This window comes from Myzus persicae, unplaced genomic scaffold, assembly GCF_001856785.1.
Source record: "Myzus persicae strain clone G006 unplaced genomic scaffold, MPER_G0061.0, whole genome shotgun sequence".
NCBI classification, from domain to species: Eukaryota; Metazoa; Arthropoda; class Insecta; order Hemiptera; family Aphididae; genus Myzus; species Myzus persicae.
The window spans coordinates 164870-189275 of NW_019102621.1; the positions used below are offsets into that span (position 1 = coordinate 164870).

General features: G+C 30.5%; 5 protein-coding genes across 7 annotated transcripts; 3 read left to right on the forward strand and 2 right to left on the reverse strand.

Moving 5' to 3' along the window:
- The first annotated feature begins 9179 nt into the window (after window positions 1-9179).
- On the forward strand, window positions 9180-13224 carry LOC111032796 (snake venom serine proteinase 14-like). 2 transcript variants are annotated; one of them, XM_022313253.1, is made up of 3 exons: window positions 9180-10229; window positions 12626-12950; window positions 13028-13224. In XM_022313253.1, exons 1-3 carry the CDS (start codon window positions 10227-10229, stop codon window positions 13222-13224), a joined length of 525 nt encoding a protein of 174 aa, XP_022168945.1. In that variant the 5' UTR covers window positions 9180-10226. The 2 variants fall into 2 exon arrangements, with proteins under 2 accessions (XP_022168945.1, XP_022168944.1); XM_022313252.1 differs by lacking the exon at window positions 9180-10229 and adding an exon at window positions 12111-12565.
- On the reverse strand, window positions 10596-16067 carry LOC111032794 (calcium-binding mitochondrial carrier protein Aralar1). Its single transcript, XM_022313250.1, has 16 exons — window positions 16005-16067; window positions 15376-15435; window positions 15168-15310; window positions 14352-14467; window positions 14152-14291; window positions 13937-14083; window positions 13708-13849; window positions 13523-13619; window positions 13370-13463; window positions 13231-13306; window positions 11951-12069; window positions 11678-11848; window positions 11469-11609; window positions 11098-11395; window positions 10946-11036; window positions 10596-10866 (listed from the first exon to the last, which is right to left on the reverse strand). The coding sequence occupies exons 1-16, from the start codon at window positions 16065-16067 to the stop codon at window positions 10701-10703; spliced, it is 2064 nt and encodes a 687-aa protein (XP_022168942.1). The 3' UTR covers window positions 10596-10700.
- Window positions 16068-16421: 354 nt separating this feature from the next.
- On the forward strand, window positions 16422-20621 carry LOC111032795 (calcium uptake protein 1 homolog, mitochondrial). The gene is made up of 11 exons (XM_022313251.1): window positions 16422-16660; window positions 17843-18080; window positions 18308-18449; window positions 18509-18721; window positions 18813-18927; window positions 18999-19159; window positions 19230-19346; window positions 19410-19534; window positions 19802-19929; window positions 20012-20101; window positions 20168-20621. Exons 2-11 carry the CDS (start codon window positions 17845-17847, stop codon window positions 20320-20322), a joined length of 1482 nt encoding a protein of 493 aa, XP_022168943.1. The 5' UTR covers window positions 16422-16660; window positions 17843-17844; the 3' UTR covers window positions 20323-20621.
- Window positions 20393-21749, reverse strand: LOC111032797 (cyclin-dependent kinase 2-interacting protein-like). 2 transcript variants are annotated; one of them, XM_022313255.1, is made up of 6 exons: window positions 21632-21749; window positions 21327-21543; window positions 21086-21260; window positions 20885-20954; window positions 20688-20799; window positions 20393-20621 (listed from the first exon to the last, which is right to left on the reverse strand). In XM_022313255.1, the coding sequence occupies exons 2-6, from the start codon at window positions 21394-21396 to the stop codon at window positions 20425-20427; spliced, it is 624 nt and encodes a 207-aa protein (XP_022168947.1). In that variant the 5' UTR covers window positions 21397-21543; window positions 21632-21749; the 3' UTR covers window positions 20393-20424. The 2 variants fall into 2 exon arrangements, with proteins under 2 accessions (XP_022168947.1, XP_022168946.1); XM_022313254.1 differs by having other exon boundaries at window positions 21327-21729.
- A 327-nt stretch (window positions 21750-22076) lies between these two features.
- LOC111032809 (tRNA (guanine-N(7)-)-methyltransferase non-catalytic subunit WDR4) lies at window positions 22077-23930 on the forward strand. Its single transcript, XM_022313267.1, has one exon. It carries the CDS (start codon window positions 22397-22399, stop codon window positions 23474-23476), a length of 1080 nt encoding a protein of 359 aa, XP_022168959.1. The 5' UTR covers window positions 22077-22396; the 3' UTR covers window positions 23477-23930.
- The last annotated feature ends 476 nt before the right edge of the window (window positions 23931-24406 follow it).

Here is a 24406-nt window from a genome sequence, read left to right on the forward strand (position 1 = left end):
GCGTCGGATCTAGTGGTCGCCGTTGTTTTAGCTTGACGTGTACTCCCCTGTAGTACTGAAATGGTTGTATTTATCAGGAGTCGCAGATTATCAAATTTCCGCGGGTTTCAAAATTCAGTTTCCATGCACGTGTTTAAATAAAAATTTTGAAAATAAAGTTTCTTAGATTATTTGGTAATAAAACATCAGTTTAATTACATAATAATAAAATCTTCGCCATGGTTATGGTTGCTAAGCTGGAATAAACTAAATTATTTACCCCCTTAAAATTGCCTATTCTCACCAAGGGGTACAGTTTTACTTGAATATTTTTAACTCCCGGTAAAATATTCGGGGGTAAAATTTCACCAGGCAATATATACCGGGGGTAAAATTTCACAAGGGAATATTTACCGGGGTACAAAATCACTAGGCGGTTGTGTGCCGCGACGTACATAAAATACAACACAACATTCGACAACCTAGTATAGTTATAAAGTCGTATATTTCTACGTTGATATATATTTCGAATTTTCGTTTCCTAAATGTTGTTAGTTAAAAAATATATACATAACGTTTCATACATTATAAGCATATAGTCTTTTAATTTACTATTTTATGCTATAAATCGTGTTAGTAAATAAACCCTTCCAGTTTAGTAAAGTTATAAATCTTTAATGTCACTATCTAAAAAAAAAAATGGGCATTGGGTTCACCACTGCTGCTTATAGACGACGGCTATGGCTTTACCTATTTAATGCATTGCTGTTACCGTATAATAGATATATAGGTCTCAACTCCGCCGCATGAATCTTAATGTTACTATGGTATCTGCATTGGTATGTCGTCTGAATAATTTTGTATAATGTATACGTACCTAATAATATTACGTAGGGACAATATCGTCGGTCGATTGTTTTCCGTGCGATTTAGCAGCGTTGATGAGTAACCCTCGTTTAAGAGCTGATCGGAAAAAAATTAACGGAGTAAAAACTGCAGATAGACTGCGGGGATGATCTGGCGTGATGAATATTCAGTCATAAAGTAGAAGAGGAATTGGTGCATTGAGATAAAACAACCCATAAAGTACAAAACCGTATGCCCTAAGACGTATAAACTATTTATGAAAACGGAATGCACACGCGTACATCGAACATTCTGTAGTACACGGAAAACACTAGAGCCGCAGCGTTAACTATCCACACACAGAACTATAGTACCTACCTATATAGGAACGCATTTTGATGGCGATGCAAATTTATACTATACGATGGTACTGTCTGCGCGGAAAACAGATACATATTAGATCAGATACGTCGAGTAGAAACTGTATGGTAATACAATTTAATGTACATCATATATACGTTATATGACGTGTATAGTACCTAGTGGATTTATTTTTTTAAAGGAGCTTTTATACACACACACACACACACACACACACACACACACACACACACACACACACACACACACACATATATATATATAACACTGTATTGATATGGGCCGTATATTATTACACGCGAAACCTGCTGCATAATAATATGTTCCGATCGACTTACTTTACGACTCAATATTATAACAGTATCATCATACTATAATATAATAGGGTACGATAACGGGCGTGTTGGTAGTGAGACGAGCCCAAGTACGACTTTGCAGTAGAGAGTGCAAGTGGCGGATCCAGGGGGAGGCAAAGCAGGCATTTCCCTCTCTTTAAGCGCCGTAGTTGCCCTACGTTTTTTTGGCTGGGTTTGTATTAGTTGTAGCAGGTTCTATAGATTGTAGAATATAGATTATAGTTTTGATGTGGTACATTTTTACGTGCATCTCAACCTCCTCCCCCCCCCCTCACACACACACACACACACACACACACACACAAAATAATCACTGGATCCGCCACGGACTAAACCTACCACAGTGGCGTAATTTATTTATTTATATAACAATATGGAACATGCCCAATTCAATACAATATTAACAAATATAGGTAGACTATACTAATACTGTTTGTACAAGATATTAAGGTAGAGTTGATGGATCCTTGTTGGCTATGTTCATTATTCGGTATAACGGTTGGTTTTTTACATAGTTGGTGTTACAAGTTGGCAAGGAAAACAGATAAATGTGACGGGTATTAAAGGATTGTAATTTGGTCATATATTAATGTATTATGATCTAAGGTGGGAGGGGGAGACTACGATTTCGCAAATTTTGAACTTAAGGGTCCTATTAGCCCCCCCCCTCTCCAAAAACAAAATGTTGTATGACATATTAAAGATGTATCACATTATTATTATGTATGCACCTCTAACATGTAAAGACACAAATACATTACGCATAATGTTTAAATAATAACTTATTTACTATGTATTTTATACAAACTGCTGACCTGGGGTCCTATTATACAGTAAAATAAAATAGTTGTATAAATTATAGGTACGACGTTGCTGCAGAATATGTGCGTCGTCGCTCATCGTGGGTATTTATGTTTTCGTACCAAAATATATTATAATAATATTATATTTGGGCAATATAGGGCGTTTATTACGAAATAATACTTACTTCTTAGTTATGACGTTACAGCTAACATATATCTATGGGATTCGGTTTTTTTTTTAAATTATACGAAATTATATTAATAGTGTTAAATAAGTACCTACGCATATATAATAATATGAACCTGTGGCCCGTGCCAGTCCAAAAAAGTTAAAACCAGTTTAAAAAACACGACGGGGTTCCAAATCAGCCCCCCTCCCACCCACCATAATGACTGCTCTCCTAAACATAATACATATTTTATACGTTATCGTTATAGAAGACAACGATGCGGGGAACAAAACGCGTGATAAACGTAATAAATCGTCGGGTTATATTATTTGTTTAGGTACGACGGCAAAAAAAAAAAAAAATAATAATAATAATAATAAAAAACAAAAACCCGCGTAAAAACAATAAATGCGCGCGTGCCGGCAGATACGTATCGCAGATATCGATTTAACGCCGGTGGCGCGGCGGCGACGCGATTGGAGGTGATAGAGTGTGGGGCAGGTGTGGGCGGGAAGTGTATATATAATGCTCCTTGAATAATGCATTATCGCGCGATACCAATTATATAATAATATGTTTATGTGCATAATATTATTATATACGTATCATGGGTACGCCGGATTGGGTAGGTATGCGTATAATACCGTCATCTCAATATACATATACACCACCGCCGCCGCGTAGTATACTATAAAGTCGTGTGTATATATTGTACATTTATACATATTATGTATATGTATAGATAATATATAAAGGCGAGTTTACAAAACGAGCGGCAGCGTTTGTGCGTTCCAGTGCAGGCGACTTGGGTACATAATCGTATATAGAAGATTACTCGCAAACGCGTATATATATATATATATATATACTATATATGTATGCTGGGTCGTATACATACGGTTGCTCCGTCGCACAACTATTCGTGCGCCGCCACTGTCTACATACATATATATATATATATATATACGCGGGGCGGGTGTGCCTGTATGCATATATACAAGCGACGTGTGCAGGCGCGGAAAACGCGCGCGCGACCGATTCCCGGGAGGATTTTACTATATACGACGGAGCGCGCGGCGGTGTGGCGCGTCAGGAGCAGGACGCGTACTACCTCTGTACTTATATACACACACACGCCAAGTATATACACCTATATACCAGCGATCGCGCGTGCGCGCGCGCGCGCGCGCGTGTGTGTGTGTGTGTGTGTGTGTGTGTGTGTGTGTGTGTGTGTGTGTGTACGTATATATTATATACTATATATATATACGTTAAATATTACATTATGGATTGAGAAGGGTTGGCGGTGAATGAGGAAGACCAAAGGGGTTGGGCGAAGGGTTAAAAGAAGAAATTTAGAGTAAAAAGAGAGAAAGAAACAGAATATATACCGTCGTAGTGCGTAGTAATAGTGGCTGACGGCTGTAGTAATATTACTACTACTACTACTACTACTACTACTACTACTATACTATACTATACTACTACTACTACTACCCCACTACCCCACTACCCCACTACCACTTCCATGCTATATTGTAGTAGTATTCCGGGAAACCGACGGAGGGGGTGTGTACACAACATGCGCATCGCAAAGGTCGATCCGCCGCCGGCGACCCAACTTCGCTGTTCCGGCGTTCGCGGAGACCATAGGAAAGCGCGCGCGCTCAGACGGGGAGTAAATGCAGCAGTTGTAGGACGAAGGGTTTGGCCTTGGAGAGAAAACCCCGGCAACAAGCTTTTAGCCAAAGATCCCTATCGTCGATTTTCGGTGACAAAACACGCCCGCTATGAGTTTCAATACGGTTCACATAAAAATAATAATAAAAATAACGAATAATGGTAAAAAAAAAAAAATAAATAAATAAAAAAAACGTTCCACTTTCCCCCACAACCATCGTCGACCCTTTTCGTACACTATATGTATAGTGGATATAGTTGATATATATATATGGTGTCTCTCTCGCCGATATATATTTGTGTGTGTCTGTGTCTGTGTGTGTATACCGTCCATTACTGTTCCAACAAAATGAGTACATCGAGGGTTCTTTTTTTCCCAGATAAACAAATTTACATGTGTTATCCCCAAGGATTCCTTCGCCAAAACGTTTGAACACGTACCTAGGCATAATATAATGTATACATGTATGATGATGATAAGTGTGTGAGTGTGCAGTGTTATCATCGGGAGGGTGGAGATTTCAACAACCACTATTACAGCAGGTGGAACTGTGAATATAAAATTTGAAAACCTACAATGGTAAGGAAAAAAAATTATAGAAAAATAAATTAAAATATGTATTGATAAATGCTGAGAATGGTGACGTTACATACATTTCTTCAAATTTCTTTAAATCTGGGCAAGTTAACCAATTTTTTCAACTAGTTAAAGTTAAGTTATCCTAAAATTAAAAATAACTAAGCTAAGTTAAAGTAAATTTTATAAAATAAACAAATTAGAGTAACTAAGTTAAGTTACCAATTTTCATGAAAATAATAACTAAGGTAAGTTAAAAGTTAAGTTACTTTTTTTTTTTTTTAAATACCTTCAACTTACACAATATAAACGTGTTTTATCTCACCGTAGGAAAATAACTAGTTTTGCTATAAAGTAAAATAAATTAATAGCAAATGCGCAGACCATATGATTTTATAAGATTAACAACTGTTACTGTAATATTTTATTTGTATCCCTATATAATATTACAAATATTATTAGACTGTAGAGAGTAGTTTGTAGAAAACACAGCTACGCCGCCTACGCGCTGTTACCTAGGTATACGTGTCACTGTATGCCTGTATCAAAAATTACTAATTACTAATTACTAATTAGGACCGTTCTGGAAATTGTATTATTACCTATCAAGCAACAGTATGCTTATAAATTCCTAAGCTTCCTAATTATATTAAAAATTAGTACCTAATAAATAAATATTATATAAATAATAATAATCACTATTCACTATAATACTAGGTATTATATGTATATACTACTATACGTCTAAAATATAGTAATAAATAATAATGTACCTACAATCGTCGGTAGATATTCCTCGGTTCTGGCAGTTCTCAGAAATGTCAATGCAAATAATATAGGTGAAGTTTAAAATAAGAAAACTCATAAATAACTTTTTACAAATAACTTAAGTTCTAACAAAATAGCTAAGTTGAGTTACCTACAATTATTTATAAAAAGAAATAACTTAGTTACTAACTATCAAAAAAAATAACTTTTAACTTTTTAAGTAGTTACTACCAGCTTTCTAGTTTGGGTGTTTTATTGATCAGTGATCACATTATGTCCTTTTACTTGTTTTTCTCGTCTAATTATAATATTTTTTAGGTAGATTTTGATTGTTTAAGAGTTGAATTATAAAAGTATTGATTTTAAAATGATGTGTTTTCAAGTAGCTCTAGTTAGTACTTTGGGCAATGAAAAGTAAAAAATCGCAATAGATATAAACTTTTCTCAATAAAAAATAGTGACTTTTAGCAAAATTGAATATTTTTGTTATTTTATAGCAATTTTAAAAGATATTTGTAATTTTCATCAAGTGTTAAAAGTTAGCATCATATTTAGTAAAATTATCAAAATATTTTGACTCTTTCCAGACATTCAAAATTGTTGTGTTTTTAAAAAAAAATAAATTCCTATCGATAAAAAAAAACACTATGCTTGATCAAAAAGCTTGAAAAAGTTTTATAAGGTATCATACCTAAATATACTTTGCTTATAATATTATAACAAAACAATCATGTGTAGTTCTACAAATATTTTTATGGGCATCTGAAAATTACAAAATTGGAACTTCACGCGTAGGTATACCATTAAAGAATTACCACTTCATTCATTACCTAAACGATTTTAGTGTCTGTGTTGTAAATCAAAAAGTGTGAATAGTAGACGGCAGAAACTTGAAACATTCCACTTTGGTAAAAGTTATACTGTAGATTAATTTTTCAAAATACTTAGACTTAAATACTTAATTTAAATCCAATGACAGACAGCTGTATAATAAAATATTTAATACCATTGTCTTTTTTTATTTATTCTTATTATTAAGCAATACTTATCATATAGGTAGTTATTATTATTATTATGATCACTTTATCAACACACCGAACATAAGAATCAAAACAACCACGCAATGTATTAACATTTTAAAATATAATACTACTCATATTAATTATTTTCCAATCGCCGAAGTCGGATTAAAAGGGTATCTACATGTTAATCAATAATCGGAAAAATACCTGCCCCGGGACGCGAAATGTCTTAATCCGGCTTTTCCTATTATAGTACATGTATCGCATCTAAAACCATTTGCCGAAAGTTTTACATGATTTCCTACGAGTCTAAATAAGCATTTTATTTCACCTAGTAACAAAAAATACTCAGTCGTTTAAGTTTACTTAATGGTTTAAATGCCATTTAAAATTTTATGTCGATTATTCACGCCAAAAAACGCTTATTATTTCCCATGAACAATCACGTATATTATTATATTAGGTACCTACCTATACATACATAGCTGGTAGTCATCATCTACATTTGTAACGTGAATTCTAGACATTACCTACCTAGTTATTTAGTAAATAAAATATCTTAATATGTAAATCGTCATAGAGATATAATAACGATGAGCTTGTTTTATATTTATACAAACTAACAATCTACTAAGTACCTACTAAGTATGGGACATGAGTATACAACACAGTGCACACGGTGAACATTATACAACATTAAAAAAAATACTTAATTGTTGATACAGCTATAAATAAATTATTTATAAATTTAGTTTGGATATTCATTATTTCATATTAATTATTCAAACTATTTTATTAAAACAAAACAGTATTAATATTTTAATTTAAAGACTCAAGAATAAATTATTTTAGTATAATATTAATTATATATTACATAATTAATAATTATAGTATTGTATTGTTAATTACAAAATATATTTACACATTCAAAATTCAAATATTTATTGAAATTATTGTATTATTATAAAATATTTTATAACCAAAATAGTTTCATTCCGGAGAACTAATGTACCATAATAATATGTACAAATAACTAAAATCAATAACATATCCTTTACTAAGAATCAGCTGTACAGTTGTTTGTACTACAATATAAATAATGTATTATGTATTGTCTATATTAAGTTCAACCCTTCACCGCCCCACCACTAAAAATTGGTATATGGAAGCTGCTAAAGTAAACATGATGTGTAACAATTCATTATTAAAATATCTATCAGTGGCTTTATCATCACATATCAGCCTTATATAATACTTTTACTGTGCCATTGAAATGCATCGATCAACATAGATCTGTTTTTTACATCTGTCAAATGTGGAATGTGTGATTGAAATATATGTATTATACACTTTCTCAGATTACACTCTATGTGTAGAGATCCAGATTACACTAATTCTCATCTCATAGAAACCGCATCAGTCATCACCATTGAATAGGTCGTTATAATTGATGTTAAGGTTTGAATTCAATGATTAATCATTGTATAAGAAAATCGATTTTGCAGGGCAAGACAGTCAGCCTATTATACTTCTAAAGATAACTTATAAGGGTAATTTTTTAGTGCCTAATACAGTAAGTTTTGTTTGAAAAATATTTTGTCAAAAAAAAAAAATCACATAGGCATTAAGAATTAAAATACAATAATAATAATATTTTTATTAGCCAATCTCGACTTAGGTATAAGTCAAATGATAATACCGAGGTACCGCTGATTGATGAGACGGTAGGATTAGGTTCATGGTATAAATAGATTAAAATTAATTTAGATTTTAGAAAATTGTATTGTGTACACAAATAGTGTACCTACTACCTACGTGATGCCGAAAAATATCCAATTATTAAGATAGCCTATGTGTGTATATCGACAAATTGTAACAGCCTATATGTAGAACTTATGACTTATGAGGAATCTTATTTTAAATTACCATACTTTTTGACCTAGCATACAAATATTTATTGACATTTATAAATTATAAGTAGGTATAGCTAACATAAACTAAAAAATGCATTTTAGTTTTTTTTACTGCTGCAGTAAGAAAAACTTGTGAGTTGTGAGGAACCTTGTATTAAATTATAAACCTTTTTAACTCATAAACAAATATTTTAATCATAGGTAAATGAACAAATAAGTCAACAATTTCAAATGTCTAAAATTAGCTCAAAAATATTTTTAAAATAAAATACCTAATATGCCTATTAAATGTTGATATAAATATTTAGTAAACATTTCAAGTTTCTGAAGCTAATTATTTTTTACTTAAACAAAAAAAAAACAATATCTTTTTTTTAATAAAAATTTAGTTTTAAGTAAACATTTTTGTTTTCCCTATACTACCAACTAAAGTACCATCTAGGTCCGATTGTCTACTCGGTGCTACCCTAAAAGTTGAGCATCGAAACATTTTTATTGCTCTGAAAGGCGACGGCAGAAAATAAAAAAACACTTTGTAAAATCAATACATTCATTGTTCTGCTCAGAATTTAAAATATAACCGATTTAATTAAGTAAACATCTTTAACATATTAGAAAATTCAAAATAGTAACTCAAAATAAACTACTTTTGTAACCCCCCCCCCCAGGCACGCCCCTGTCGTTACCTGAATTAGCATAGGCGGAGATGCATTTAAGTTTTAGTTTCGATTATTTATTTGGTAAAAATTAAATACATTTGATAAAATACAATTTTTACATTTCCAGGATGAAACAGGTCTGGTCCGAGACAAAAACCATCTGCAGACTCCAAAATAGTCCATGAGTCCATGAAAAATTTGTTTGTGGGGCATGGGAGTTATTTGAAGGGTATAAGCTCACCCCCACCCCCTCCTATTCCACGATCACAGACTATACTAATGGGACTTGTAATCGGACGCAGTTGTCCGTATAATAGGTTTTTTCTCCATCACACAATATATTATATATAAATCGGTAAGTAAGGTATTATATATTTATATTATGTACGTCCCTACCGGCTACCAACATAGTACGTATAGATTACAAAACGGGCCTTATTTTAACCTAACACGTGGAAACGGCATAAACACGTAATAATATTACATCGTCAAATATAATAGCATGTAATAAATTTGACACTGAACGGATTATAAATGGTTTTGGTTTAATGTTTACTAAAATTATAATTCAGATATTAAAAAAAAAAACACTGCAAGACTAAAATGACAGCACGAATTTTTATTGAACAAAACTCGTAGATAGTAGGTACAAACATTTTTACTAACTTATTAAACTTTTTAACGAATGTTTCAATTCATGTTTGAATTTATGGAAAAAGAAAAAAGTAAAATTAATACCTAAACAGTGGGGACAGCATAGGTCTGGTGTGAAAACTTAAACTATTCCACAGACTACAATAGATACAGCGATAATCCAATCGCAATGTACGTATATTTTCATTGTACGTGGCAATATTTTATGAAAATGGTACATACCTCATTATTTCCTCTTTCAGTCATAACCATTAGCAATCAGCATTTCAGTTTTAAAATAAATGCAATAAATTATAATAAAAATGAATGAAAATGAAATTTAAATGTATAGTAAACATGTTGCTGATACATAGAAATATTTAGAGGGTATAAAAAAGTCGACTTATAGAATCACATCTGACGTGTTCAGGAATAGGGTATGGTAAGTCGTTTAAGCATTGAATTAAATATTGGAATAATTATAATATATAAGTATGCCAAGATTAAATTTCCTAAAATTAAGAACTAAAATATATAATGTTATATTCAAATATTTAATAAGGTAGTATCTTTTCATTTTTATCAATTCTAGAATTAATACATTGAAATTTGAGTTAGTTTAAAAAAATAATTTTATTGGTGTACAAGAGCATTATAAAATTAATAAGAGCATTATTGTACCTATATTAATCCGTACCCGATATACAAAAAATAAAATAGGATAATGTAAAAAGGAAACAGGAATAATTTACATAATTTGTGTTTGCGTGTATATGTGTTTTCATGTATAAATATATAATAGAGTTGATGAATTGAAAAACAATAAATTGTATGGAGATAAAAATATTAATATCACAAATAACAATTATTATTAAATGTTCAGAATGTATGTGTAACAGCCTGTATGATATGATTATTTCTCTGATTTAATTTTAGGAAATACGAGACCAAATTTAGACTCTATTCCTTCTAATATCGGAAGCACTGCATGATAACCTCCAATATGATCTGGATTTGAAGGAGTTATTCCATCACCAGCACCTTGTACTGAAACTAATTTTTCTGAACCAGATGGGCGCCTAAAAAATAATTAAAAAAAAAAATATATACTCAATACATAAATTGTACAGTTTAATTTGTACATCTTTTACTACTTACGAGCCTCCAAAATCTACATAAAACAATCTTTGTAGAATTTCATAAGACAAAAGTGTCACTCCGAATTGTGGCGAAGACCGGAATACACGAGCTAAACAAAACACATACATTTTGGTTTAAGTATAACTATCAATATTATAAACTAAACTTACCGCCAGTTCCTTTCCAAAATGCCCTAGGTCCTTCTTCATTGTAAATTTTGATGGCACAATCCACCAAACCATTATAAGTAGTTTGGCCCTTTCGTGCCACAACCTGCAGCCGAGTTTTTATAACATCTGCTGGTGTCACTAATGATGCAGCCGGAACACCAGCTATACAACCGGCAGCTAACAGTGATAATGGATGATTATAACCTTTTTCATCAGCAAAAGCCTGTTTTACATGATTGTATGCTGGAAAGTAGATAGCGCTAAAAGGTATGTCTCGTAGGAAACAAGCTTTAGCTCCCTAAATAATAATAGAAAATGTATTAAAATACATTTTTATCAATTCCAGCTGTAGTTTTTATCAAATGTATTACCTTATACAAGCCAAAGAAACCTAATTCTTTAATAACAGTTATAGCACTCAATTTTTTTGTAGATGCTATTTCACCAGCAACTTGTAAACGAATTTTTACTATTTCTAACGGGTTGGTAAATATAACTTGAGAAAATCCTGCCTGAAAGTAATATTAATATGAAAATATGCAATTTAATTTAAAATTAAAATAGTTCAAAATATACTAACACAAGCACCAGCAATAATCTCAGAAGAAACAGCTAAATCTCCATTTTCTTGACGTAATTTATCTCGCACTAAATCATTAACTGTGAGCTTTGCTGCTTTTTCAGGAGCAACACCTATCAGCTGAGGCAATAGACCACGATAAAGTCCAAAAATTCCTTCATGTCTTATTACCTAAAAATGTATAGTATCTTTAACAACAGAAGTAATATATATTTTTATATAACATTAACTTTATATTTGAAAAAAAAAAATGTTATAAAAACTAAATCTCACTTTTTTAAAACAATCAAAACTGTTTCTGTACATGAGTTCACCAATAAATGAACCAGCTCTTTGATTTTGCATTCTAGTTTTAACCAAATCAATTGGATATACTGCTGTGGCACCAATAGCTAAAATAAAAACATGTACACTTCTTTGATTTTAATTATATAGTTGTTATGGTTTTATTGTCTATTATTAAATATTAGATAACGTGAATCAAACTTTGTATTTTGAAATATATTATATTATATTATTCAATTTTCACTTAACAAGATGAATTTTGAACATTCGATTGTTAGTAACATATTATTAATAGTTTCTGTAGTCTGTAATCGTAATCAACCACTTATTAGACAACAAGCTTGTTTAGCCGGTGGAGAACAAGCACAGAATTTTGAATTTCCTTTTATGACAGTCATATACCATAAGACTATGTCATGTTCCGGAGCAATCGTATCAGAAGAATGGGTTTTGACAGCAGCTCACTGTTTTTCCATTAATTATATATTAGGTATAAGACCTAGCGATGTCAAAGTAGTAGCTGGCATAGTAAATTATATCGAACGAACAAATAATTCACAAGTCAGACACGGAACAGAAGTTCACATACACCCAAATTATAGAGTCAGTAAAATTATTCATGTAAATATGAAACAATAATAAAACGGTTTTGGCTTATTATAGGTAAAACGAGTTGCAAATGATGACTTAGCAATCATTCGAGTCAAACCATTTCTTATGACTATTGCTGTTAATATTGTTCATGTATCCGATAAAGGACTTCCAACAAATGATTATATACCATGTACGGCAATAGGTTGGGGAGAAGTTGATACACCACCTGGCCGACAAAATACACTCTTACACAAACTTAAAGTATTTTCTTCAATGTCTGCCAAAGCATGTCCAGGCCTTCAAGATTGGGAGAGGAGAAAAATCATTTGCTTACAACAAGATAAAGGAAAAGGATTATGTGACGGTGACTCTGGTGGTCCACTTATATGTCAAGGTATATTATTAATATTATAATGGCTTACATAGTTTGAATACTATAAAGTAGGTACCTATTTAACTAGTTAATTTTAGGTGAATTATATGGAATAGCTCATCAAGTTTACAAAGAAATAAAAAATGAAAGTGAACGGAAAGATTTAGAACGCTGTGGGGCAGCTGGTATCACTCATACATATATGTTTGTGTGCCCATACTTAAATTGGATACATCAATACATTCATACAGTGCCAAACATGCCGTTATCATGTTACTGGAATACAGAAAAATAATATTACCTCCAGATATAGAGCCCAGGGTGAAACGGTACAAGCTCTCCAAAACTTGAATAAAAACTCCTCTATCAGATGGACTCTGAAATAGAGATGAAGTAATTTAGATAATGCATAGAAGTAATAACATTTGAATTATACTTACAGATACTGCATGGATTTCAGCTATTCTACGATTATGTATTTCTTTATAGTATTGTTCTGGTGTTATTGATTGTAAGTCATTGTAAATAATCTTGCTAAAAAAAATATAGGATTATAAAATATGCTTGCATAACATATGGCACAATTTAATTACCCAGCTCTTTGATGTAATAAATGGCATAGAGTGAATAATATATCAACTTCTAACGGAGTAATTTGAGACATAACTTGAGTAGAATACAAAAATTCATCTAAACAACAAAAATATTATGTCACATTATAAGGAACAATAATTGTTTTGATGAACATTATGAATCATACATAATTCAAGTTAACAACCTTTAGTAACTTCTCGATTCCGATTTTCATTACTGGCATTTAAATAAATACGCTTGACAAGTTCCATGTTGTTTAAAAGTGATATGAAAGCCATAAAATATGGAAAACTAACACGATGTACTCCTTGACCTCCTCCTGCAGCCTAAAAATTAAAAAAAAAAAAGACTACCATTAAAATTTTCAAATAATTTATAGAATTTAAATTAACTGATTAATTTAATTAAATTACTGGTAATAAGTTATCTCGGACACCGCTAGTTAATAAATGGCTTTTGGACAAAAGCATTATTTCTTGAAAATCATTTGCAGATATGAAACCAGAACCGGATTTATCAAAAATACGAAAAATTTCAGTTCCACATTCTTCATGAAAATCCTAAAGCATAAGTTTTAGTTTAATTTTTGTTACTTACTTATTTAAAAATACTTTTAAAATTTTAATACATGTAAAAATTGAGCGAATTCTGAATAGTTAATAAGCCGATTTTTCTTCTCTCCAAAATACAATTTCATAAATTGACTATCCAAATTGAAAGGTATTTTTAAGTACAGCTCAGTTTTTTTAATAACTAATACAAATTCATCTGGAAATAAAAAAAATATTATACTATTCATAAATAATTTTTATATTAATATTTTAGTACCATAGGAAATCTCTCCATTGCCATTTATATCAAACAAGTGAAACGCAACTTTATATAAAGCATCTGGTTCAGACAGTAAACTTTCAAACGCTTGAAATTCCGCAAATGAAATGAGTCTAAGGAATAAATTGCAATTTTATATCACAAAATATAATAGCACTATTTGTTTAAATCATTTTAAGATTTTAATTTCATTAAACTGTAAATAAATAATGAAAATGTACATAATAAAACTGTATTGCTTACATAGCTAAGAAATTTTAGAAATTTTATTTTAAAATCATGAAATACCTATCCTCTGTCTAGCAAAAGAAAGTGCCACGGCCCGATATTAATCAGTTCTTTTGCACATTCCTGTTCAACACCTAGCCGTCGATAACAGCTCCACTGTGCCAAGGTATCAGTTGAGGCCGCGCAAATTGGCAAGTTCTCTCTCTAGACAGAGTATATATGGTCATTGGTCGTGTATCAATAACTCAAATTTTTTTCTTGTCCTTTAAAAAAGTGTTTTTGAAGGGAACTTATATACTTGAAAAATACATTAAATTCATTTTCATCCTACTTGAAATTTGAGTTATTGAGACTCCACTGTATGTTTAGAAGCTACAGCAAATTATAAAATGGGTTTACATATTAGATGAAATAATTACTGTAACTGAGTTATTTGATGTAGTTATTACAAATGGTATAAACATGTAACCTTGTATCTTGCTTAGATAATATTATTTTAAAGTGTTTGAAATAAAACAAAATAATCTAGAATATGTTTAGAATTAATATAAATATATATATATATATATATATTTATATACTAACCCATCTTTGTTAGTATCAACAATTCCACTCAACAGTCGTAAAGAACCCAAGTCACTGGACGGTTCATTCAATATACCAATGTAATTTTTTATGAAGTCTACAGAATTGATGTATTTTTCGCCGTGCTTCTCGACAGTGGCATACTAAAAAATAAAATAAATCCTTAAGTCTAATGTTTTATCTCATAATTAAGTCAAGGAAAAAATACTTTGTTGAACACTTCCAATAGTTGTTCTGTGGTTGCTCGCTTTAGATAACCATGGTGTGCCTGTAAAAAAATGTATCAGATTACAACAAAATTATAATAATTTACAAAAACACAGCAATTATCATTTATCAAAATATTTGGACACACCCCTAATATTTTCTAATAGCCTTCTTATTACCTTGGACAACTTGTTGACTTAGTAAATAAATAGTTATCAATTTAATTTTAAAGATGTATACAAATTTTGGAAATTCTGAAATCAGTAACATTACTTAGTAGGAATACCTAAAAGGTATTTTACTTTCACATTTGTAGTGGTTAAAGCGACCAAACAAGTTGGGTATTTGAATGCTACTCAAAATGATTTCTTATAATTATGATAGATACCTGCTAGCTTGGACCAAATTTAGGGCTGAATACGATATAATACAGATGGTGAATATTTAAGACAGAAGCATGAAAAGTACCTACGATGACCAATGACACATAGCAATCAAATAGTGAATAATCAGGATAAAAATCTTTTACAATGCGTAGAGGACTAGAGAGTGTGAGTTTTCACATTTGCGGAACGGCAGAAACTTTAGGTTTAGAAGTTTAGAACTGGGTGGGTATAGGCAGGCATTTACCTCTTGGCAGTGAGCAGTTTTCGGCCGAAAGCCCCATGTTGAATTACGCATTCCGGTAAACATGTATCATGTAGGGTATTGTTAAAGTGGACGTGAGCGGTGTATTCGTTAAGTACAAGGCCGGCGAAGAAAATCAATTTTCTTCTTCCGTTTGTGTGTTGTTTTTTTTTCCGCGCGCACGACACAAATAAGCAGCTACGACCATCAACTCGTTGCGCCCGATACTATGCCAAAACGCCGAACGAGCTGATAACACTACGGGTGCTGATTATAGCAGACATGCGCAAACAAGTGCGGCTCTGGCTGCCCCGAGCGCAGCAGCTGCTTCGTAGGCGGGTGATTTTTAAAAAATCGATAACCGTACGCAAGAAAAGAAAAAAACAAAAAAAAGGTCACAAACGCTATCAGTTTTTATTGCCTTACGTCAGCCCCGTGTGTTATCAGTGTAATTCTATATCTGCATTCTGCGCGGTTCTTAATTCATAATTAATAAATCGTCCACTGATATCCCAGTTGGGGCCACTTATTAATTATTACTTGTTAATTAATTGCCATTCGACCAGATTGTATTGAAGAACGCAACATCCAATGGGCCGTGCGATGATCATGCCATGATCCGTCCAATCGGTTGAGCTCGCAAATTAGAGAATAACCAGGTAATTTGGAAGAGCACTTTAGGGGGTTACCACAGACCATCTAAATAATTGTCCATGGGTATTTATAGTATGTGGGCGACAACCCACAATCCCACCATTTATCTAAAAATCTTTATGGTTTAGCTTAAATATTAAACAGACAATCTTTCTCCGAATTGTGTGCTCTGATTGTCTGTACAAAATATGATGACATTTCCCCCTTGCATAATAATGGTATATAATATAGCCTTGATTGACATTTGACACAACATCGGCTATTAAATGTACTTTGCAAGATGTAATATTTTATGTAGATGGCTCAAATGAATACATTGGAAAACAATAATGGATGATAACCTTTAGTTCTTGAATTCTGTTCAAAATTATTCGTTATCGTCGAGCTTATTATATAATTTATCAGAAATCAGATCAACATCAGAAAACTAATTAAATAATGTGTTACCGATATGTTATTTTAATCATCTTCTATAAAAGAAATAATTTGGGGATAATAAAACTTATTCCAAATGAATTGTTTACATTCTTTGGTTGTTAATTATGTTATACAATATTCAATAATTGATTATATATTTTAAGCGAACAATGTTATGAAACTAGTTCATTAAGCTGATTATTTGAAAAAAATATATTATAAGGCCTAAAGCCCTATAAATATGTTATCTGAACACCTAAACCTAGATATTTCAGTTGACTATCAACACGTTCATGATCATAGTAATCAGAAAATTCCACTATCTTATCACACATTAATTTAAACAATAATATAGTATTTCAATATTTTTTTCATATCTTCTGTAATTAAGTTTCAAAGAAATTATTATTATTATTAACCGGAAGAAAAGTTATTAAAATTTAAAACTAACTTATTACTGTATATTTAAATTGTATATTGCTAAATACTAATACATAAAAAACAAGATTAAATTATAAATACCCTAAAAACTATTTACCATATTACTATATTAAAAAAAAATATATATAAAATATTTAAAATACTTTTCCTTATAGGAAACATTTATAGACTCAAATTTATAACTTGTAAAAATATTGTTTGTAGAAGAGAAGCATGATTAAAATTAAAATATAAATTTAATCAGAAACAAAGTAGGTTTCATTAAAAAAAAATCTTAGGTACTTCAAACAAGTTAGAAAGTTAACTTTATAAAATATTCTTTATTTCAGATATGTGGCTTACAAAACTACGCCCAATTTTGGGTTACGGATTACATTCAAGACAAATCTTATTAAAAAACCATGGAACTTTTAATATGTTAGCTGTATTACCTGTTGCTAAATTTGATCATCGACGTACTTATAAGAACTTTGGTCATAGAAGAGATCCTCCAGAACATCCTTTAAAAAAATGTTACCTTTTGGCTTTTATAGGCTTTATAATTTATCAGTTCATCGATTGGGACAAGTAAGTAAATTTATATTTGCTCATTTAATGTTTTATCATTTTTATAAAATAATGTGCTGTATTCATTAAAAAAATATACTGTCCCCGTCTCCATTCTATAATATACTATTATTAATTGTATTTATATTAATCATGTATTACCAATGATAATATTTATTAAATAATGTATTTATTGATCTGTTACAAACACAAAAATAATATTTGTTAATGGTTTAACATATTTTCAGAGTTATTGAGGTAACATTTCCTCCTGTAGATGCTGACAGCAATGTTGATACTACTGATAATCCATCAGATGAATTCCCAGAAGAAACTGTTGACAAAAAAAAAAAAAAACCTAAGCAAATAATTGGATTTCGAGATAGAAAGGTCTTGAGTGATTGAATGATAAATCAATTAATAATAATAATAAATTTATTTTATTTCAGATTATTGAATACGAGAATAGGATACGTCACTTTTCAACCCCAGACAAGGTTTTTAGATATTTTGCTACTTTACAAGTAACACATATGCACTCTAATGGACAAGAAACCCATGAAGTATTTATGACACCAGATGACTTCCTCCGTTCTATGACACCAGGAATCAAACAACCAGATGGACTAGGTCTTGATCAATATAAAAAATATGACCCAAAAGTACAATATTAAGAGTTATTTCAATCTGTAGTATAGTTTAATGTTTTAATGATCTTAAATTGTTATCATCTGTATTTATCTGATTTTCTAGAATACACACATGAGATTAGAATTGGCATTAAATGAAGACAGTATATTTTACAAACTTGGAAGTTCTGGTCTGATAACATTTTCAGACTATATATTTTTATTAACTGTACTGTCAAGTATGAACTCAATACATTTTATTGATTTATCATAACTATTAATTACAATTTTCTTTTGTTTTTATTATTAGCATCAAAAAGACATTTTGAAATTGCATTCAGAATGTTTGATTTAAATGGCGATGGTGATGTTGACTGTGAAGAATTTGAAAAGGTTGCTACCCTAATCCGACATCAGACAAGTATTGGAAGTCGTCATAGAGATCATGCAAATACTGGCAATACGTTTAAGGTATTTTACTTATAAGCTTATATAATTATAATTTTATTTTTCATATTTTAATAGTGTATAAATCATATAGGGTGTCAATTCAGCATTAACAACGTATTTTTTCGGTGAAAATCTTGATGAAAAACTAACTATAGAGAAATTCCTTGATTTTCAACAACAATTACAGACAGAAATTTTAGGTTTAGAGGTAATTTATAAGCTAAAACATTTAATTATGTATTTACTATGTACACTATATAATTATATTTAGTTTCAACGAAAAGGCCCTAGTAATGATGGTACCATAACAGAAGTAGAATTTACTGATCTACTTTTAGCATATGCTGGATATGCACCAAAGAAGAAAGCACGCATAATTAAGCGAGTGAAAAAAGTGTAAGTATTTCTAAAGTAAATTAATTCATAGTCCACTGAAAACAATTATTTTACCATATATTGGAAAATTTCATTAGCCAAAAATAATTAAAATATGGTTGTGTCAATATATTACGCCAAACACAAAAGGATCATGGATATATGTTGTAAATCATATTCAAATCTAAAATTATTTTCACTAATTAATCCCAATTTTTATCAAACTGATAATATTTTAGAAAAAATCCAGATAGTAAACTAAATGATAAATAATTGTATGGATTTCAGATTCAAAGAAAATACTCGAGGCATCAGTGAAGAAGACTATTTACATTTTTTTCACTTTTTGAATAATATTAATGATGTAGATACAGCCCTTACTTTTTATCATATTGCAGGAGCCTCAATTGACCAAGGTTTATTTCATTTTTATAAACAATCAATAATTATTATAGAAATACTGATTAGTGATAAATTGTTTTTGTTTTTTTTTTATAGCCACTTTAAAACACGTAGCAAAAACTGTAGCTCATGTTGACTTAAACGACCACTTGATCAATGTAATTTTCACAATATTTGATGAAAACCGTAAGTTTATATTTTACATTGATAGTTATCATTGAAACTAAAAACCATTGGTTATTATTTTTTTAGTTGATGGACAATTGAGCAATCGAGAATTTGTTGCTGTTATGAAAAACCGTTTATTAAGAGGTCTGGAGAAACCAAAAGATACCGGTTTTGTTAAGTTTATTCAGTCTGTAGGCAAATGTGCTCAGGAGAGTACTCCCAGTATTTTTGACTTGTAAAACCCTTTGTTATTAAATTAGAGTATAGTTTTATTAATATAAATTTATATCTTTTTTTATAATTCTTAACTTATTTTTAGCTTTATTTATTGTTAAACTAACTCATACATGTCTAGTCTCTTTAATCATACAATGTAATTCTTTTTCTATGCTATGATCTAAATATGGCAGATATGTCCAACATGAAAGATAAAATAACAGAACATCAGGGTCCGTGTTATCTGCTACTCTCAAAAGAAGACTTTGATGAAGTTTTTGTTCTTCTTGATAAGCTCTTAATATTTTCTCAGTTACTTTACCTGTAGAAAAAATATTAATGTTGATTACGTGTTTATAATAAATATTTTGTTTTTTTTAAATCATACAAAAATGTTCTGTTGTCCATGAAATGAAAAGTGGTGCCGAATTGCCTTTTTCTAAAACTGATACAGCTGTAAGATTCCGTAACTTAATTTTGAGCCCTTCAACAATATCAGACTACAAAAACATTTTTTTTTAAATCACCAAATATTAATAATGTCAATTTAATATGGTTTACATAGACTACTTATTTTGCACTTACCATTTGTTCACAAAGTTTTTTTAGTTCCTTCACTAAACCTTCAAGCTGATCTGGAAATTTAATGTTTGACCTATGGCATTAGTACATAAATAAAAATACTTTTCTGAACATTAAATCCAAAATTAGAGTAGGTACTATATGTCCTCCATCACACATTTTTTTTTTTTCAAACACAATATTTAATATAAAAATTATACTCACGTTTCCATTCTCAAATTAAATATATTAGATATCACAACACACCCCCTGTCTTGATGGATCTTCCATTGCTGCATACGATTGAAAATATCTGCTGCGGTGTCTTTCAATATACGACGGTTCCCAGTCAAATTACCACTGTGCCCTTGTGCAGGACGACCTGAGTGAATATCCACTTCTGTAACACATTCTCAAACATAGTAAAATGGAATAAAACAGTAGAGTAGTACGACGCTGTAATTACCACGAGCTGGTGAGGACTTCCCGACACTCGAAGTATTCAATCCTTTGAACCTCGGTGAATCTGACATCATGAGAAGTTTTTACACACGAACCAAATTTTTGTAGATTTACAATAACAGCACTAGTACTAGCCTGATTCTTACTTGTTGATTGTCAATGGCTGTTCACTTTTCAGTGCAACTTTTGCACGGCGAATAACAAGTTTAATCATTTGAGTTCTAAAAGAAACGTCAGATAATCGGACGAAGGACAATCTAATTAAACAATAAAATAAATATTCTCTACCAAACAATCATTTAAACTTACACCTATAATCATGACAAAACAGTCATGCCTGTAAAATTAATATCCGAGGGACTATCCATGATAAAAATAATTAAATTAAATTTATCATGGTACTATCACAATATTACCGGCACAGAATTATAGATAGCAGTTGGATACACAACGACGTGTGCACGGTGCAATGTGCATGGTGCTTATCAATATCGATTTTGTAATAAATTCAAAATTACATATCAATATCGATAATTTTCTTTTAATAAATAGGTAATTTTATATTTTTATGTTTGGTAATCTATGATGTTAGGAAAACTAAAGTTTAATTTATCAATTTCAATAACAAAAATTATTTTAATATAATTATTTATTTAATTGTTCTGAACTCTGAAGTTAATTTATAGGGAAGTTTTTATCGACTATACATTGCAACTCGGAATATCGATGTTTAATTTCAGTAAAACGGTCTTAAAAATAATTTTATTCTTGGTTATGTATTTAATAGTTGGTTAAATTTTAAATATGTAATTTCAATTTTCTGTCAAAAGTAAACGTTTTGAGATTTTACGTTTATATAGTTTGTACTGTTAATAAGTACCTATGGTATTTGGGATTTATCAATTGTTATTTGGTTTTAAATAATAATTAAAAATACATTTAATTATTTAATTGACCTTACCAATATTTCAAGTTGAAAGTTGTGAACAGTGTTTTAGTGATTAAATAATAATATTAAATTGTGCTTATTAAAATTTAAACATTTGACCTAACCCATTTCATTATATTATTAATATGACGTTTTGTATGGCTGTTGGTGAAAAAACGATAGTAGTATCTTCAATAGATGTTGATAAATGTTTTGTGTATTCGTTAGACAGTGGAAATGTAAAAAATCTTACAGAAAGTTTGGGTGAAGCTTATAAGAACATTCCAATCAACAACCGTGACTTGCAAAAAGCATGTGCAGCGTTTTCAGCTGATGGCAAACTGTTTGCGTACAACCCGAATAAAGGTAAACTTCTGAGCATCTGGAACACCACAGACTGGACGTTGGTTGAAAACAAAACACTTGCAAAACATGCAACAAACATAGTTTTCACACCTAAAACTAATATAATTATTGTCGGTGACAAAAAAGGTGATGTTTATGCATTTGAAGAACTCCCAGTCCGCATCCTGGGTCATTCGTCTATGATCCTTGATATTTGTATTAGTGATAATGAAAAGTTTATTGTTACTTGCGACAACGATGAAAAAATACGTGTTTCACATTATCCAAACGGCAAAAACATTGTGCATTACATGATGGGACATGAGGCATACGTTAGTGGAATTTGTTTATTGAACAACTTTATCCTATCTGGCTCTGGTGACAGTACACTGCGTTTGTGGGACTTTGATAACGGTGATCTTCTTGATAAATTGACTCTGAAAACTGCAATTCAAAGTGTTATTGAAATTGAAGATTTAGCCGCTATTCAATTATATGACTCTAAAGAAGTACATTTCATTAAAACAGAGAAAAAAGAAAACAAATGGAATATTAAAAGTATAAAAACTATTCAATTTGAAAACAATGTTTTGGATTTGGCAGCGTATGGTAATCAATTGTGGGTTTTAACAGGTAACTCTGTTCATAAGTACACTATTGATGCTAGTAATGAAATCATTTCAAAAATTGAGGACGCTGAAATGTCACATACATTTAAAACATTAAGTGATTTAGTTAAATCATTCGTATGCATGGAAAATACTAATTTGATGATTTTTCTTTATAATAAAATGATTGAAAAACAAAAAAGAATTAAACAAAATATGAACAATAGTAGCCCTCCAGTATTACATCATACAAAAAGACTTAAAACCACCTAGAAATATTGTAACATTTATATGATGTATTTGTTAAGACTGTTAATAGTTATTATTTTTATTCTGGTTATATAATAAAGTTAATGTGTTACAGCCAAATTATATTTGTAAATATTCAATATTATTTTAAATTCTATAAGTAAACTATAAGTGTAACATTAATATATTTAATATATTGTGATTCTTAAAATAATACTTAATGATTACTTTATGCTATACACATTAATTAAACCATTTAACTTCAACATTCTAGGAAGCATGCTGTTATGACTTGTGTGTTTTGCTAATTGACTGCCGAGTACTAATTTATTTTATTCCGGAAATTCATATAGTTTGTAATTATGTGCTAGAGATACATATTTACTTCATAACTTACACATTTAATTAGTATTATCAGTTGAAGAACAATAATAATAATAATAAAAATGTAATATGTATTTACCTAAATTAATATTAGTCTATATACATAATGCATTAAAAAATAATACAATACATTTACAAAAAAGTTGTTTTTAATTATTTTGCCTTAGGTTCTTGTTTATGCTTGTCATGAGGACGTCTCATCTCAGGTGGCGGTGTAGTGGTGGTCCTATGTTGAGATGGCACAGTCCTTTGACTTTGAATAGACGTGAAGATACGTTCAGTCAATTTTCTAATCTGGTCATGAAGTTTTGAAATTTCTATATCTTGGTGTATGTTTAGGTTCCTTTATGGAACATTTGTTATTAATCTATTATTCTTTAAGTTTTATTTGTAGTATATTTTTTTTTAAATATACTATGAGTGTACTTTCGTTTTACATTACTGAATACTAGCTATTTTCTGGTATTCTTTAATCTTTATATTTAGTTTTGAAGCAGAGCTGTAGCCAGACTACATTGTCAGTGGGGACAATAATTGTCATGTAGTTGTATACGGTAACCCATACCATTC

Bases quoted from the DNA above. Each gene is read 5' to 3' on its own strand.
- LOC111032796 (XM_022313252.1), top strand. From the start codon at position 12,215: ATGAATTTTGAACATTCGATTGTTAGTAACATATTATTAATAGTTTCT. The intron at 12,566-12,625 runs GTCAGTAAAATT...GGCTTATTATAG, and splicing joins ACATACACCCAAATTATAGA to GTAAAACGAGTTGCAAATGA. The intron at 12,951-13,027 runs GTATATTATTAA...AGTTAATTTTAG, and splicing joins TGGTCCACTTATATGTCAAG to GTGAATTATATGGAATAGCT.
- LOC111032794 (XM_022313250.1), bottom strand. From the start codon at position 16,067: ATGTTTACCGGAATGCGTAATTCAACATGGGGCTTTCGGCCGAAAACT. The intron at 11,849-11,950 runs GTGAGATTTAGT...ATACATTTTTAG, and splicing joins GTTTTGATTGTTTTAAAAAA to GTAATAAGACATGAAGGAAT. The intron at 11,037-11,097 runs GTAAGTTTAGTT...TGTTTTGTTTAG, and splicing joins ATTTTGGAAAGGAACTGGCG to CTCGTGTATTCCGGTCTTCG.
- LOC111032795 (XM_022313251.1), top strand. From the start codon at position 17,845: ATGTGGCTTACAAAACTACGCCCAATTTTGGGTTACGGATTACATTCA. The intron at 18,450-18,508 runs GTCTTGAGTGAT...ATTTTATTTCAG, and splicing joins TTGGATTTCGAGATAGAAAG to ATTATTGAATACGAGAATAG. The intron at 20,102-20,167 runs GTAAGTTTATAT...TTATTTTTTTAG, and splicing joins CACAATATTTGATGAAAACC to TTGATGGACAATTGAGCAAT.
- LOC111032797 (XM_022313255.1), bottom strand. From the start codon at position 21,396: ATGATGTCAGATTCACCGAGGTTCAAAGGATTGAATACTTCGAGTGTC. The intron at 21,261-21,326 runs GTAATTACAGCG...AATGTGTTACAG, and splicing joins GAAGTCCTCACCAGCTCGTG to AAGTGGATATTCACTCAGGT. The intron at 20,622-20,687 runs GTATGATTTAAA...TTTTTTCTACAG, and splicing joins ATGGACAACAGAACATTTTT to GTAAAGTAACTGAGAAAATA.
- LOC111032809 (XM_022313267.1), top strand. From the start codon at position 22,397: ATGACGTTTTGTATGGCTGTTGGTGAAAAAACGATAGTAGTATCTTCA.